The 16,438-nt window shown below is 41.7% G+C and overlaps 1 protein-coding gene across 5 annotated transcripts in view; it reads right to left on the minus strand.

Annotated features, from left to right (window-relative positions):
* Window positions 1–437: 437 nt before the first annotated feature.
* MYO18A (myosin XVIIIA) overlaps window positions 438–16,438 on the minus strand; it is a 377,134-nt gene continuing 361,133 nt past the window's right edge. For all 5 annotated transcript variants that reach the window (XM_078780216.1, XM_078780215.1, XM_078780213.1 and 2 more), the window contains 2 exons: window positions 3,668–3,772; window positions 438–2,493 (listed from right to left, as the gene is read on the minus strand). In XM_078780216.1, the coding sequence (XP_078636342.1) occupies window positions 2,412–2,493; window positions 3,668–3,772 (187 nt within the window). In that variant the 3' untranslated portion in view covers window positions 438–2,411. The remainder of the gene's footprint in view (window positions 2,494–3,667; window positions 3,773–16,438) is intronic.

The raw sequence follows: 16,438 nt of genomic DNA on the forward strand, positions 1-16,438 counted from the left end.
CACCTTTCGATCCCTTCACCCTTCCAACCTTTTATACCCTTTAAACCTTTACACCCCTAAAGTACATTTCGACCCCTAAGAGCTTAACACCATTTAGACCACTTACACCCACCCTTCAGACAGATTCGCCAGCTACAACCCTTGGTCATTTAGAGCTTTACACCACTTGGGCCTTTTTTGATTACAAATAAATTACAAATAAATAATATCACCAATATTACAAATAAATTACAAATAAATAATATCATCAATATTACAAATAAATTTGTACAAAATAAATGTTTGTATTATGATTGGTGTAAATCATGACAACACAGCATCTCAAATTCAGTGAGGTCATCATCCTCAGTTTAAACAAGCCCGTGCCACTGTAGCAACGTGTGGTTAGCAATATTTTAGACCAAAATGCCATTAATAAATCTATAATCAGTCATATATATATATATTCTTGGTTTATTCATTCCACCCTTGCCACATACAAGATATTCAGAAAACGCAACAAGTTGTAACCCAAGTCCACATCAAAGCATAGCAAAGTCGACGTGATAAATCACAGAAAGAAATGTCTTTCAAAGATCAGGTAAGAATATGTCAGTACACCAGCCATTTTTTTTGTGTGTGTTTAAACAAATGCAGACAGAAATCTCAAGCATAAAAAACTCACTGCAATAATCACTGTAATATCCCTGTAGCATTCCATAACGATAAACTTTTCAGGAGTTGAAGATAGTCTGAGTACTGCTTACCTCCCAATTCCATCCACCTTGTTTCCATGCATTCCCTCTCTCCCAAAACCCATCAGCCCCCTCACCTCTTCCCCAAATCCCACCTGTTCTGCACGTCTTCCATAACCCCATCATTTTCTCCAGATGATCATAAATTTGTTTCGTGCTTGTGATGTCACTGCCAAGAAAAAGGGGGGCAGTGATGCCATCCCACCGACCAGCCAACTAATTTCCCCAGGTGGGCTGTGGTCCAGACCTGCCTGGAATGAACCTACAAACCAAAAAGAGTCGATGTTTTCACTTTGCCACCGTACAAACTCACGAAATCCACATCTTTAGGAGGCGCAGATGGCATTTCAGGCTCTGTCTTCCTGCATCGGCCATTTTTATGGGCGATGCTCCATAAGTCTTGCTGGAACAAATCTACGTCCCGCTCTGTAAAGCTAAGAGACTTTGTACAACACACCCTTAAGTAATTCCAATTTCCTAATGGGCTGGTAGAGTGCACCTTACTGCTAGGTGAGGTGTGAAAGCTGCATCACTATCCCTCCCCCACAGAAACCGAAAACATTTTACAAATACTAATCCTCGCATGGAGCTGGCGGAAGGAGAGGGGTTCATTTTGTGATCGGTAAAACATTTAAGATAGACAAGACAGAGAAGTCCTGAAATTATCCTCAGGTTGGAGGGTTGTAATGTAACGTTAAAGCAGGGTGGGTAAAGAAGAAAGGATTTCAATCATGCAGTTTCCATCCCCCATCTGTCCTGCTATTCATCAATTACCTTGGCTGAGATGTGATATCCATACATCTTCTTCCTGTCTTCCAATCGGATTACATTTACTTCACATTAGGCTCATGGATAGATGGATGGGTAGCTGAATGAATAGGATGTGCATGGGTTACAAGGAATGTGAAAATGCACAATATCAAAAGAGTATTTGCAAAGGTATAAATGGGGAAATTACTTTTTGGATCAAGACCTTGTTTCAACTCCACCTTCATGCTCGTTTCCTGCTTATCTGAGATGCAATAGATTCCTGGGAATCATGGCTGCTCCGTGGAAACAACAAGCACTCCGGTCATGTGTGGACCACAAAATGGATACAATGGTAAAATAAAACACGGTTTCAAGCAAGTTGCCATAAATTGGTCTTGTGGCAAGGCTCAATGTGCTCTTTCTTTGACCCGAAACAAGAATCCCTCATCATCAATCTCTGTCTTCGGTTTCCATGGCAGCAAGAGAGCGACAGAAGCAAATTCCCAATGAACAAACAGTAAACAAAGTCGTGCAAAATAATTTTGTCAAAATAATTATATAATTTTTGAGGGGAAATAGAAACTTAAGAAAATATGATAGCAATCAGACAGCTAGAGATAATAACAAATATTCAGTACGATTACTGGTGGTGGTGGGGAGGTCCGGTGGTGAGGGGATCTCTTTCTCATCAAGAAAAACGAATTCCTGTTATTCATGGAGTGCTTTTGGTCTGTTAAACATCGCTGATCATCATTTAATATCAACAAATAAAGAGGCAGCGGAGGTTGGTTGTTGACACAAGCAGACAAATATTGCGATTGCAAAGCATTATGTATATGGAGATTCTTCCTTGAGTTTTTTTTTTTAAGTGCAAAGTGGCACAGAAATCGAGCGAAGAAGATTCACGATAAGAGTCGGGGTAAAAAGTCAGGTGGAGGCATCGCTTGCCAGAACGTGCCGCATTGCAGGGATGTGCTCATCAAAATCATCTTCTGAGCTGTCATCTTGCCTGAGCAATGAGGGGAAGGAATCGGAACACCATGAGACACCGGTAGAGTGGAAAAACAAAGTTATCATCACAAGTACCTGAATGGTTGTACAATGAATAAAGATTTTGATGTTTAAAAAGCTCTTGAGTTTCTATATTGTGGGAAATAAATGTGGAAGATGATATGACAGCTGGTAGTAGGGAGAAGGCGACTGCATTTGGTTAAATACAAAATTGACAGTTCCTTCCCCGACCAAATTTCTGCTTTTAAGTCGCATAACCAACACCTGATAAGTAATAAGTAAATAAATGAACTTCCTCCTTTTTTTCCCCCACATTCTTTCCTTCAATGCATGAAGATGTTAAACAATTTTTTTCAAATTGGTTCAACTCTAAACCCTAAGACTTATAGTGGAGCTTGTAATAAATCACATGGAGAACATATACAGTATAAATAATGAAGTGGCCTTTGGTGTGAATGACAAGGACATCAGCAGACAATGGACAAATACACACATAGGGTATATGGAATTTATACCTGTATCACAAGCATTCGGAGCCATCAGTCCAACTTTAACCAGGTAAACCCGATGGTCCAGCCTTGTCTAAAATATATTGTATGAGCATATTTATTGACTTACAAGAGTTGTATGAAGGCAGGGGCGGATTCATCTCTTTCTACTCAGATTGTGCATTCTGATCTGATCTGCACCGCCCGGCTTTCTTGTTCCCAAAATGCATGCATTGACGACATGTTCATAGAGCTTTATGGGGTTTATGGAGTTTTATGATCGACTGTCGGTAATTTTGCAACGCGTTTCATAATCTCTGCGAACTTATCCAGAAATCTTTTATACACTGGTGTCCAAGAAGAACCTGCACCCCCTATATACGAGTGGTGGTGAAGCAGCCATGACATTGTTTTTTAGGGAATGATCGAACGCACAGTCATGTCAAGATTCGAGAGAGTGCCTGTACCCATGGAACACTATAACCACAAAGTAATGCACACACACACACACACACACACACACACACACACACACACACACACACACACACACACACACACACACACACACACACACACACACACACACACACACACACACACACACACACACACACACACACACACACACACACACACACACACACACACACACACACACACACACACACGTTTGAGGCTTACGTTGTCCCAAGAAGGCAAGGATCATCATTCCAGCGGTTTGTACTCCGCCACGTGCTTCTTTGTTTGAGGACACCATCACCGTCCGAATCACTTTCAAATTCGTCACTTGGTGGAGAGGAAGAGGGTAGATGGAGTGGTGTGGGGTTGGGGGAGGTGAAGAAAAAAAATACTGTTCAGAAGAGAAAAGAAAGAGCCTTCACAGAGACCAGTATTCATCATATGTACTATTGATCGAGGAAAATGAGTAATCAATACCTGGAAAAGTATTGTTCCATCATGGGAGTAAACCGAAAATGGTTAACACAAAAATAAACATAAACATTATTTTTCAATTTCACAAAAGGATTCAGCGAGCTGCAACAAAATAACGAATTTATATTTCAATCTTCAATCCAAGTCAGATCGGTGTGATTGCATGACATGTAGTTGTCAGACAGCATTCACCTGGATGATTCGCAGGCCTTTTTTTGCCTGTGGGAATTCACCAAAGGGCACTATTTTCCATAAACTCGCACAGTGAATCGAAAATCCTAATGCAATTGAGGAAAGATGTGAATTTCCACAAAATTTACAACTGAGGCCCACATTTGCATTGAAAGCACACAGGCTGCACATTCACGGGGTTTCGTAACGTGCCCACCCATTTACAGTATGCGTAAGTGTTTCCACCGGGAAAGAGCTCACCAAAGGAAAAGGAACCTATCTTTAAGGACATTTGCGAATCGAGATATCTTCAGGTGGGGAATTCAAGAAGATTTGCAGTAGGTTCTATCACGGAGTTTCATCAAGAGCTCAAAATAAAATTTTATGAAAATCCAGACGTCGAAAGGAAATTAATTAGTGTGGAATACACAATCCACCTGACTGGCTTGGCTCCATAACTCCAACAATAGCTTCGGAATAAGTGGCATTGTCTTGATTTAAACGTTTTTGTCAAACATCACATTATTTATATTAAAAAAAGAAAAGAAGGGATATCCGTAAATAAAATGAGATGCTCGAAAATCTGTAAGTGTCCTCATAGGAAGCCAGAAAAATAACCTCAAAATGATACAATTCATTTATTGGGATTAGCAATGTTGAACATTTTTGGTTCTAAATAATGCAGTTGAATAAAAAACTAAGATATTCGCTGCATATGAGAAATCCTCGTCAAAATGAAAACAAGATCCATCTCTCGATCTTTCTGTACGTCTTATGCGCAAACAGTGGAACTGTTAATCTTTTCCGAGTTGGAATTTGAATTAATGAAGACAAGTCGCATATTCGTGGGTCATTTGTCATGTTCAAATGTGTCATTGTTCTAATTGGAATCCCTCGCATGGCCTCTCCAATGCTATTACGCACTGAAATGACCATGATTGTACAAGATAAGGCAAAGTGAAAAGTGATGGGTTGGGCAGAAGGGAAAGGGGATTACTGCCTTGCTCAACCAATAGGGCTTCAGAGCTCAGAACCTCATCTCTACAGTGGTCAAGGCCTCAATTTGGCGTCCAAGAGGTTTCTTTTGTAAATCAGATTATTGTGACATCTTCCTGAAATGTGGGTATTTCATCACAAACATCATTTAATTCCGAAGCTCGAGTGACATCGAATTTGTTCTTGTTTCTTTGTTTGCTTCCAGTTCGTTTCGGAATCTTGTATACAAAAAAACAAACAAAAAAGTCACCTCTACCCCCACTTAATCCAGGCCTTCTCACAATGCACTGCATTTTGTAGTCAAGTCAGTGACCCTATTCACCAAAGCTCATTCAGCCACCTGTGCATCATTCCACAAAAAAAACATGTTGAAAATTAGTTTGCATCCCTGTGGACTCGAAATACACCTTAACGAAAAGTCCATTAACAGTACGTGCCTTGTCTTTCCAGGACGTGAAAGAAAATGTTCGGAGACCAATATGGTTTCTTAATATATTTTTTCATTTCATAGCCCTAATATTTGACCTGCGCTGGTAAAAGAGCCAATTTCCAAACTAAAGAGCTAAAGAGGTAAAAGAGCCAGAGCCAATCATTAAGGATACATCCAGTTTCATTGCACTCAAAAAGCTAACACGTCCTTTGCCCACCCTCGACAACCTTTTCAAATGAATTTCCCCAAGCTACAAGCTGTCCCTGTGGCCCCTGCATCTATGTTGAGAGGTTAAGACTCTTTGTAAAATGCTCTTCACTTAACCTCTGCCTCTGCACCTCTTCCCACACACCAAACTCCTGACACCAATGCACCCCGTGTTGCGTTCGTGGAAGCCAGCAAAAAACCGTTAAAAACGCAATTGACATTTACACCCTGGAACCAATGGCAGATTCGCGTGCAGGCTTGGCTGTGCTATTCCATGGGAATTTAAAGAATCTAATTTACCTTTTTTCACCTCATGATCCTTCCACTACTCGCGTCCTCATCTTTTCATTGCCCCGTAATCTTCCCACCCTGCTCCCTTGCCCCGGCCAACCGTTCCGCAGAAAATGTGACAGCCGTCAATGTAAATAGAATTTACACAATAGACAGAGAATCAACCTCTGTGGACCCGAATCTGATGAAAAAGGGAATGGTTTTTGCGTTTTCTCTTTCCACTCCTCCCACCATCTTTCTCCACTGTTTAACAAGGTGTGCACCGGTAAGTTGTACAGTGACACAGGCCAGCATAAGCAAGAACTATACCATGGCTTTGTGTGTATCTATTATTTTATTAAACGTTTTTAATAAACAGAGTGTATGGTCATAGCGAGGGTATGTGATCAGGTGGCAGAGTGCTTCATAGAAGGGGGGCAGGGAAGGGAAATTTGCGGTGGTCCTTGAAAAATAAATTTGGACTTTTCTTTAGACTAGAAACTGAGGATGAGGTTGGAGGGTTGGGTATCAGGTGGTGGGTAATGGACAGGAAAGGTTTAGTGCTGTACACGAATGCCAGGAGCTTGAATGGAAAGATGGAAGAGCTAGGATGGATGGTGAGGAATATGACAGTTGCTGTAAGCGAGACATGGTTTAGTGAGCAATCTAACTGGAAGACAGGAATTCAAAGCTACAGGGTTTATAGATGTGAAAGGAAAGAGAAAAAGGGAGGAGATGTGGCAATCTGGGTGAAAGAGTATTGTATCGAGAGAAATGCACGACATTGAAGAGGGAATCGATGGAGAGGGTTCTGTGTGGATAGAGATTAGACATTGGAAGAAGAGTAAGATATGCGTAGGATGCTTTTACATGACTCCTGGTGTGACGCAAGTGCAGGGGAAAAATTGCTCGAAAGATAAAGGGGTCTAAAAGGTATACAGGTCTAAAAGGTACATTCCAATCCAACATAATTAATGGACTTAATTAATAGACACACTCAAGGTGAAACTCACGTTTAAACAGAACATAATTAAATAGACGTACATACATCCAATGAAATGTAATTAATAGATGAAGTACTCACATTTCATTAGTACGCAATTAATAGATGTACGCATGGGTTAAAGGTTGTGTGCGTGTGTGTGTGTGTGGGGGGGGGGGGGGGGGGGGGAGGGGGGACGGATGGGGTGGGGGGTGAGGGGTAATGGTGAGAGGTTCTTTTTCCACTCCCTCTCTCCTTTATTTTTCTTTGTCGATGGAGGGGTGAATCTTGCAAATAATGTGAGGTTCACCTGGCTGTGCCTGGATAGGTTTTGAGGGTAGAGGAGGGGGCAGCCAAAATCAAAATCCTATCCAGGTTCTTCCTGATGAGTCCATATTTGTTTATTTGGATTTCTCCTGATACTCCAATGCTGTATTTGGTCAGTTATTTGATTGCACTGGTATGTAATTAATGGACATACTTACATTCCAAAAGTATGTAATTAATAGGTGTACTCACATAGGATTAATTAGCAGTATCATCATTATTATGATTATTATCTGTTATTATTTTCAATATTGTCAGTAGTATTATCATTATGTACAATTATCATTGTCGTCATTATCATTATGTCATTATTATTACCATTATTGATTTCATTATTATTACGTGTCATTCTAATTACCATTATCATGTATCATTATTATTATTATCATTATGTACCATTATCATTATCTCTGCCACCAAAACTGTATGGAAGGTTATGTTTTTACCTGTCTGTTTGTCTGTCTGTCTGTCTGTCTGTCTGTCTGTGAGTTTGATATCTCAAAAAGTTACAGACAGATTCGGACGAAACTTGCTGGTCAGGTTGGGCGTGTAACAAGGACAAACTTATTAGATTTTGGTGAAGATCCGGATCTGGATGCGGACACTAGTTTTTTTTTAAATTTTTAAATGACTGGAAGATAGGACCAAAAACGATATATAGCATGATATTTGAAGAAGTTATAGATGGAAAAAAAACTTGTTGGATGAGTTGGTTAGGTGACAAGAACAAGCTGATTTGATTTTCGTTTAGGTCTGGATGCAGATCCGGCCTATTAGTGGGATACAAAAGCTAAACTGTTCAGCCTGGCAGGGGTGTGCACTCTACCGAGTGGTGTTCTAGTTATTATTATTATTATCATTCTGTATCATTATCATTATGTACCACAATAGTTATGTACCATTATAATTATCATTATATACCATTATAATTATCATTAGGTACCATTATCATTATCATTATTGTTATGCACCATTATCACTACCATAATTATCATTATTGTTATGCACCATTATCACTACCATAATTATCATTATATGTATCATTATCATGATCATTACCATTATCATTTCAATAGTATGTAATGGTATTCAAAGAATACTTACCCTGAGCAGTCTTGAGGACTTGGTGTGAGCCAACTCTTCTGTTTTTTTGATTTGCCTTGATTAAATATGGCTGCCAGAACAGTGACCGATGATGTCACTTTTATCAAACAATATTTCCCATGGGTAGTTGATCAATTAAAGTTTCGCATTGATCGGTTAAGCGGTTTCAGAGAAGAAGATTTTCAAAGATTTTCGTTTAGATCTAATATGCCTGCCCAACCATGTGACCTATGACATCATAAATTTATACTCTGGCTCCAATTGTATAGGGGATAAGGTGTGTGAAGTTTTGTGTTGATTGGATAAGGTTCATTTTCCTATCCAGGATGGCTGCCAAACTACATGACTGATGCCATAATAATTTTCACACTACATGCAGCAATGGTGTTAGATGATATATGGAAAGTTTCACTTTGATAGGTTCAACTGTTTCAGATATTTTTTCCATTGATCCAACATGGTTTTTTTGGGGGGGTTTTTTTTGTATACAAGATCGAGGCTCGTGAAAGAGCTAACATTCATCACACAAAAAGTCAAACCGACACACAAAATAAGGGGAGCAGTAGACAAGATGGGGAGAGAGGGTGAAGGACGGACACAAGCACAACATTTGAGAGCAAGAACATCGAGAGAACTGTGGGAGGGTGAGGGCTTGGGGGGAGGTGGGAGGGGTATAAAACATATGGACACTGCAAGGACTTCCAGGAAAGAAGTTGGAATTTCAAAAAAGTGTATCTGGTGTGAATTAGCAGGGGTAGAAAAGATCAAGGTTTTGGATGGGGGAAGATAAGAGATGGTGGTGCACAGCTGTTTTAAAGACCTGGAGGGAGGAGTGGGATTGAAGGGAGTGGGGGAGTTTGTTCCAGAGGCGGGAGAAAAGGGGAATGAAAGAGTGAAGGTGAGCAGAGAGCCTTGATTTTGGCAGTTTAACCATAAGAGGGTTGCAGGCAAATCTTGTGCGACCTGAAGGAATATTGGGGGGACAGAGCACAGATAGAGCTGGGGGAGCAAGGCCGGAGAGGAGTCGGTAGAAGACAGAAAAACCACCAACCTGCCTACGGTGAGTGAGTTAAAGGCCCTCGGAGTTAGCTTCATCGCAGGAGATTCCAATGATTCTGAATGCTTTGGTTTCAACAGCGTGAAGCCGAGCAAGGTGTGAGGCAGGAGCACCGGCCCAGAGGGGGGAACAGTATTCCATTGAGCTGCGGATGAAAGCCTTGTATGTGGTGAGGAGCTCAGGTGTGCCAAGGAAGGACTTCGCACGACGGAGGATGCCCAGACAGTGACATGACCAGACCATGTAACCTATGATTTATTCGTGAACACCATGGTATCTTCAAGGCTTGGGGAACATGTGTGTGAAGGTTCCCCTCAATCTGTCCAGCCGTTCTGTAAAAGTGGATTTTAACGATTTTAGATTAAATCCAATACGGCTGCCAGACCATGTGACCTGCGATTTATTTATGGATATCCAACACTCCCAAAGGCAAGGAGATCATGTGCATGAAGTTTGGCATCGATCTGGTCAGCTGTTCTGGAGAAGATTTTTAACGTTTTTATGTTCAATCCAACATGGCTGCCGAATTATGATGTTATCAATTTAATTATGTCAACCAAATTGTCCAGAAGTGACTCAAAAATTTCATACTGATTAGATCAAACATTGTAATTGTCGAACTATGACATCATCATCAAGACACTGATGGCATCATCATTACCTCCACCACCAAACGTGGATGGAGGTTATGTTTTCACTCATGTCTGTCTGTCTATCTGTTTGTTTGTTTGTCCGTTTGTGAACAAAATATCTCAAAAAGTTGCGCACGGATTCGGACGAAATTTGGCAGCGATGTAGTGTATGTGACAAGGACGAAATGATTAGATTTTGGTGAAGATCCGGATTCGGCTCCGGCTACTAGAATTTTTAAAGTGATTCTTCACCATTGGGAGATAGGGCCAGAAACTATACATAGCAGGATATCTCAAAAAGTTATGGGCGGATTTGGACGAAACTTGGTGGACCGGTTGGGTGTTTGACAATAACGATTCGATTGGATTTTGATGAAGATCTGAATATGGATTCGGATATGGGAATTATTTGATTTTTTACGTGATTCTTCACCAATGGGAGATAGCACCAAAAACGATACGTAGCAGGATATCTCAAAAAGTTATGGGCGGATTTGGACGAAACTTGTTGGACAGGTCGTATGTGTGACAAGGAAGAATCGATTCAATTTTGGTGAAGATCCAGATCTAGATCCAGCGAGTATAATTTTAAAAGCGATTCTTCACCATTGAGTGATATGGCCAACCAGGCGGAGGTAAGCTCTCCACTGAGTGCAGTTCTAGTTAACACCTGTTATTCCCCAAGGGGAGTATGGTACTTGACAATGAGCCATGTTTCAATTTTTTCATGGAGAGGTTTCGGAGATATAGAGGTGCAAAGTTTCTCGGTTTTTCCAAGATGGCGCCCATACCACGTGACCTATGACGTCATAATTATTACTAAAATATTCAACAGGAGGTCCTCCTATGGTGAAAATTTTGTGTCAATCGGACCAACCATTGCCAAGAAAATGAATTATAAAAATGCAGACTTGTACGTACGCACCCGATCCCTTAACCCTGTTTCGCTTCTCAAGCGCAGGGTAATTAATAGACATACTTGTGTTCTGTGCGGAGAAACAGACAAGCAAATTGACCCAAGTTAAATATCTTCTCTTCTGGTGACGGTAATAAAGTAGGCCATATGAAAAGGATATTTCCCCCCCCCCCCTTTTTTTTAGGCCATTTTCCCTGCTAGAGCATGGGTTAGCCTTGCGGGTCCCATGACAATCATCATGGTTTCCTTTCTGATGCAATGTTTTTATGTCCGGATGCCCTTCCTGACGCCAACCCTTTAGTCGCCTCTCATGACACGCAGGGATATGGTGTACCTATTCTAAACCGGGGCACACACCGGCATAGACATAGGACATAGGCAAGAATATTAAACATAACAGCAAGGTATTATTTAAGTATATAAGGGGTAGGGAAAGGGTTAGGAGGAGCGTGGGCCCATTGAGAAATAGCACAGAAGCCTTATTAAATCGCTTTTAAATAGTTTTTTGCTTCCACCTTTACACGGGAACAGCAGGGGAACTTCCAACAGTGGAGAGCATCTACCTCAGGGGTGAGCAATGTTTTTTTTTAGAAAAGATTAAAGTCTGAGTAGTAGTCAGGTTCACTATGTTAATAAATATAATTTCGTTCAAAATTTTGGGAGATTAGCAAACCTGTACATTTTTGGAATCATCAGAGCATGGAGAATCCGAAAATCAATGTTGGCATTTGCCACAGACACAGATTTTGGATTTTCAAAATGGCCGCCATAAAATACATATTTTGCGCTATCTCGGCTTCTAGTCAACCTAGAAACTTAATTAAATATGCTAATCCTATGTTTTCTGGGTCAAGGAATCCAATAAAGGCCTCAAAATAGTGCTCAGGATTATAGAAAAGCAACAAACAAAGGTAATTGAAAACCATTGTCTTTATATTTGTGATATAACTGTATTACATAATACATGATATTGCAAGTCCTTTGAAGTTATAGGTATGGGTTGATAAAGCAAGAAAGCAGCCTTGTTAGTATCAGATTGAACTACAATTCCTATACACAGGATCTACTAGGTCTATACCGTTCAGGAATATGCTTTTACAGATCTTCATCACTGTCCTGAGTGTCATCTGGAAAGTCCTAAAAGTGAAGCAAGTGTGAGGATTAGAAGTCTAATGATCCCACCAATGGTTTTCTTGACCCAGAAAACATAGGATTAGCATATTTAAATAAGATTCTAGGTTGACTAGAAGCCGAGATAGTGCAAATTATGTATTTTATGGCGGCCATTTTGAAAATCCAAAATGGCGGCCATGCAGGTGTCTACGCAAATGCCAACGTTAATTTTTGGATTCCTCATGCTCTGAATATTTCAAAAATATATAGTTTTGCTAATCTCCAAAAATTTGAACGAAAACACATGGTGAACCTGACTATAGAGGAGGTAAAGAAGCAGTTCGAAAAATTGAGGGATGATAAAGCTCCAGGGCTGGATAATATGCATCAAAGAGTATTGCGGGAGGTGGCAGAGCAGATAAGCGAGGTATTAGCCGATATCTTTAACAGTTCGTTGGAGTCAGAACAGGTGCCGGAGGATTGGAGAATAGCAATGTAACACCGCAAGTGTAACACCAGAACCAGAGAAGAATTGGGCAACTATAGATCTGTTACCGTGACTTCACTTATGGGGAAGGTGTTGGAGACATTAATTAAGGAACGGATAGGGAACCATTTGAATAATTTCCATCCAATTAAATGTAGCCAGCACAGATTTACTAGAGGGAGATATAGTTTAACAGATTTATTGGAGCTTTATGAAGTAGTTTCTGATTGGGTGGAAGGTAGTTGCGGGTGTGCAATGAATGTATTATAGTATAATTTGACTTTCAGAAGGCATTTGATAAGGTACTCCAAAAGGATGTTGTCAAGCTTGCAGAGTGGCTGGTTGGGTAGCTACCTTAACTGGATTGGAAACTGGCTTGGTGATAGGATGCAGAAAGTGGCTGTGAGTGAGTGGGAGGAGCATTATTATTCATAATTTGCATCAACGATTTGGATAGTGGGGTTAAGAGTATGCTTTCTAAATTTTCAGATGACACAAAGCCTGGAGGTGAGAGAGAGGGTAGAGAGGGGGGGGGGGGCGGGGGGTGATCAGATTCAGGAATGTCTAGATGCTCTAATAGATTGGGCAAAAGATTGGCAGAGATTGGCATTGGAAAAAGATTGGTTTAACATAAATAAATGGAAGGAGCTGGGGATGGGTGGGAATAATGAAATTAGAGATTACATGATGTAAGGGGCAGTCTTGGAGCGTGTCACACAGAAGAAGGATCTGGGGGTGGTCATAGTATGGGGGGTTGGAGGGGAGGTAAGTAGTCAGCATAGTGCCAGGGAGCTAACAAGGGTTTAGGTTGTATTTGTAGGGGGGGGGGGGGGGATTTATGAATCAAAAGAGGTGGTTTTAACATTGTATAAGAATTTAGTGAGGCCCCATCTAGAATATAGTGTTCAGTATTGGTCATCACAACTGAGAAAGGACATAGCTGCCACAGAGCAGGTACAGCATTGAGCTACTAAATTGATTCCAGAGATAGCTAAACTAAGCTAGGAGGAACGTTTGAAGGAGACAATACTTTATACGTTGGAATGGAGGCAATTGCAAGTACCAACATGAACTATTTAGTACCAACATGAACAGCTGGAACACCATTACAAGAAAAAGATGAGCAAATACAATTATCTACAGGTTCTGGAACGTTTGAGTTCAAGTCCCCCAGTGGTAGGACACAAACTGGGCATGCTAAAGCAACTCGTCTTTCACAATAATTGATGCAGCCCATCAGCCATAACTCTGCTCCCAGAGGTAGCTTATGCACTCGCACAATAGAAATTAAATTGGTTCCAAATTGAATTAGTAGGAAAACACATCTTGTAATAATAACACAACTTCCACCGTGCGAAAACAGAGAGCCAATGTCAATAAATAATTGTAATTGTACAAGGGGGACGAACAGTCGGAACAGGAGAGATTAGAAGCTGCAATTGCGGCTTAATGCGTGGAATTATGAATACCTGCTCCTGCTGTCTGTTCCGATATGCATGACTGCAAGGTGTGGTCCTGGTGCAGTAAGAGACTTGACAAAGTCACCAATATTGTTTTTAAAAGTACCCATTGCAGCAAAATAGAACAAAGCATTACCAGCGACTCACCAAAGGCATTGCATACCCAATATTATTCCAAACCAAAAGCTTGTTTCACTTGAAAAGCATTCAAAAGGGCACTTGCTGAAACCACAGCATTATCAAACAATAAATTCCCAATATTAACCAAACAAGCGTTACGCCTAGGTCCCCCGTCGGTGAGGTGATGTGAGTTGACAAAGTGGAAGACGCAAGGCGGCCATCTTGGATTTTGACGTGGCGGCCCAATTTTCAATAGCTTTCTTCCTTATGAATAGATACACACACACACCAGATTAGAAGTTGGTACTTCGATTATTTTTCAAGATATTCCGCTCACAAGGTTCAGACATACATGGCGGTGGCCATCTTGGATGTTGACGTGGTGACCCAATTTTCAATAGCTTTCTTCCTTATGTCTCGATACACCCACACACCAGATTATTATTATTAATTTTTTTTTTTGTATACATAATCGAGGCTCGTGAAAGCTAACATTTATCACACAAACAAATCAAACAGACAAACAACCAAAGTATATAAAAATGGAGCGGTAGACAAGATGGGGAGAGAAGGGGAAGCACATCAACACAACATTTGTGAGGGACATCGGGAATGTGTGGGAGGGAGAGCGCTTGGGGGAGGCGGCGTGGGAAGGGGGGAGATGGGGGGGGGGGGTGGGAGAAGTATAAACACAAGGCCACCAAGGACTTCCAGGAAAGAAGTTGGTATTTCAAAAAAGAGGATTTGTGGTGAAATTAGCGGGGGTAGAAAAGATCAAGGTTTTGGATGGGGGAAGATAAGAGATGGTGGTGCACAGCTGTTTTAAAGACCTGGAGGGAGGAGTGGGAGTGAAGGGAGTGGGGGAGTTTGTTCCAGAGGCGGGAGAAAAGAGGAATGAAACAGTGAAGGTGAGCAGCGAGTCTTGATTTTGGCAGTTTAACCATAAGAGGGCTGCAGGCAGATCTTGTGCGACCTTCAGGAATATTTGGGGGACAGAGCCCAGAGAGAGCTGGAGGAGCAAGGCCGGAGAGGAGTCGGTAGAAGACAGAAAGACCACCAACCTGTCTGCGGTGAGTAAGTGAAAGGCCCTCGGAGGTAGCTTCATCACGGGAGATTCCAATGATTCTGAACGCTTTGGTTTCACCAGCATGAAGACGAGCTAGGTGTGAGGCAGGAGCACCAGCCCAGAGGGGAGAGCAGTATTCCATTGAGCTGTGGATGAAAGCCTTGTGTGTGGTGAGGAGCTCAGGTGTGCCAAGGAAGGACTTCGCACGAGGGAGGATGCCCAGTCGGCGACTGGCTTTGGAGCCAGATTTGAAATGTGGTTTTCCCAGGAAAGATCATGGCAGATAGTGAGACCCAAAAGCTTGAGTGACAGATCTTCTTGGAGAGGATTATTCAGAAAGTGGATGGGAGGGTTGTTGAGTCGGTCTTTTCGGAGAGACATCGTAAGAGTAAGTAAGGCTAACCCCCGCTCTAGCAGGGAAGATGGCCTTAAAATGCATGTTGTTGTTGTTGTATCGTAAGAGTGTGAGATTTGTCAGGATTGAAAGACATGTTCCACTTGTTTGCCCAGTCAGTGATTTTGTCCAGGTCTGCAGAGAGTGAGGAGGCTGCAGACTGCCGATCTGAGGGATGAGGAATGGAGCGGCAGAGAGTGGAGTCATCAGCAAAGAGATAGAGAGGATTTTCAAGAGATTCGGAGAGATCATTGATGAAGACCAGAAAAAGTACAGGGCCCAGAACACTGCCTTGAGGAACTCCAGCCTGAACAGGAAGAGATGAGAGAACCCCATTCAGGGCCACACGTTGACTACGACGAGAGAGGAAGTCCGCCAGCCATGCGTGGAGATTTCCATGGATACCAAAGGAGGAGAGTTTGGTGAGCAGAGCGGGGTGCCAGACCGTATCGAAGGCACGTGATATGTCGAGGGAGACAGCTCTAATTTCCTGTTTGGCATTGAGGACCTCCATCCATTGTTGAGACAGCAGAAGCAGCATGTCCATAGTAGAGTGACCTGGTCTGAAACCAAATTGATGATCAGAGATCAAGCCATTGGAGAAGAGGAAAGATTTTATATCCGAAGCAATGATGGATTCCATGACTTTGCTGATAATTGGGAGAGGGCTGATTGGTCTGTCGTTGCTCGGATCTGTTTTTGCACCTTTTTTGTGTAAAGCGGTGAGGTAGGCTGATTTCCAAGCAGATGGCAGTTGACCTTGAGCAAAAGAGAGGGTGAAGAGAAC

The sequence above is a fragment of the Myxine glutinosa genome, chromosome 6 (assembly GCF_964187855.1).
Source record: "Myxine glutinosa chromosome 6, kmMyxGlut1.1, whole genome shotgun sequence".
Taxonomy (NCBI): Eukaryota; Metazoa; Chordata; class Myxini; order Myxiniformes; family Myxinidae; genus Myxine; species Myxine glutinosa.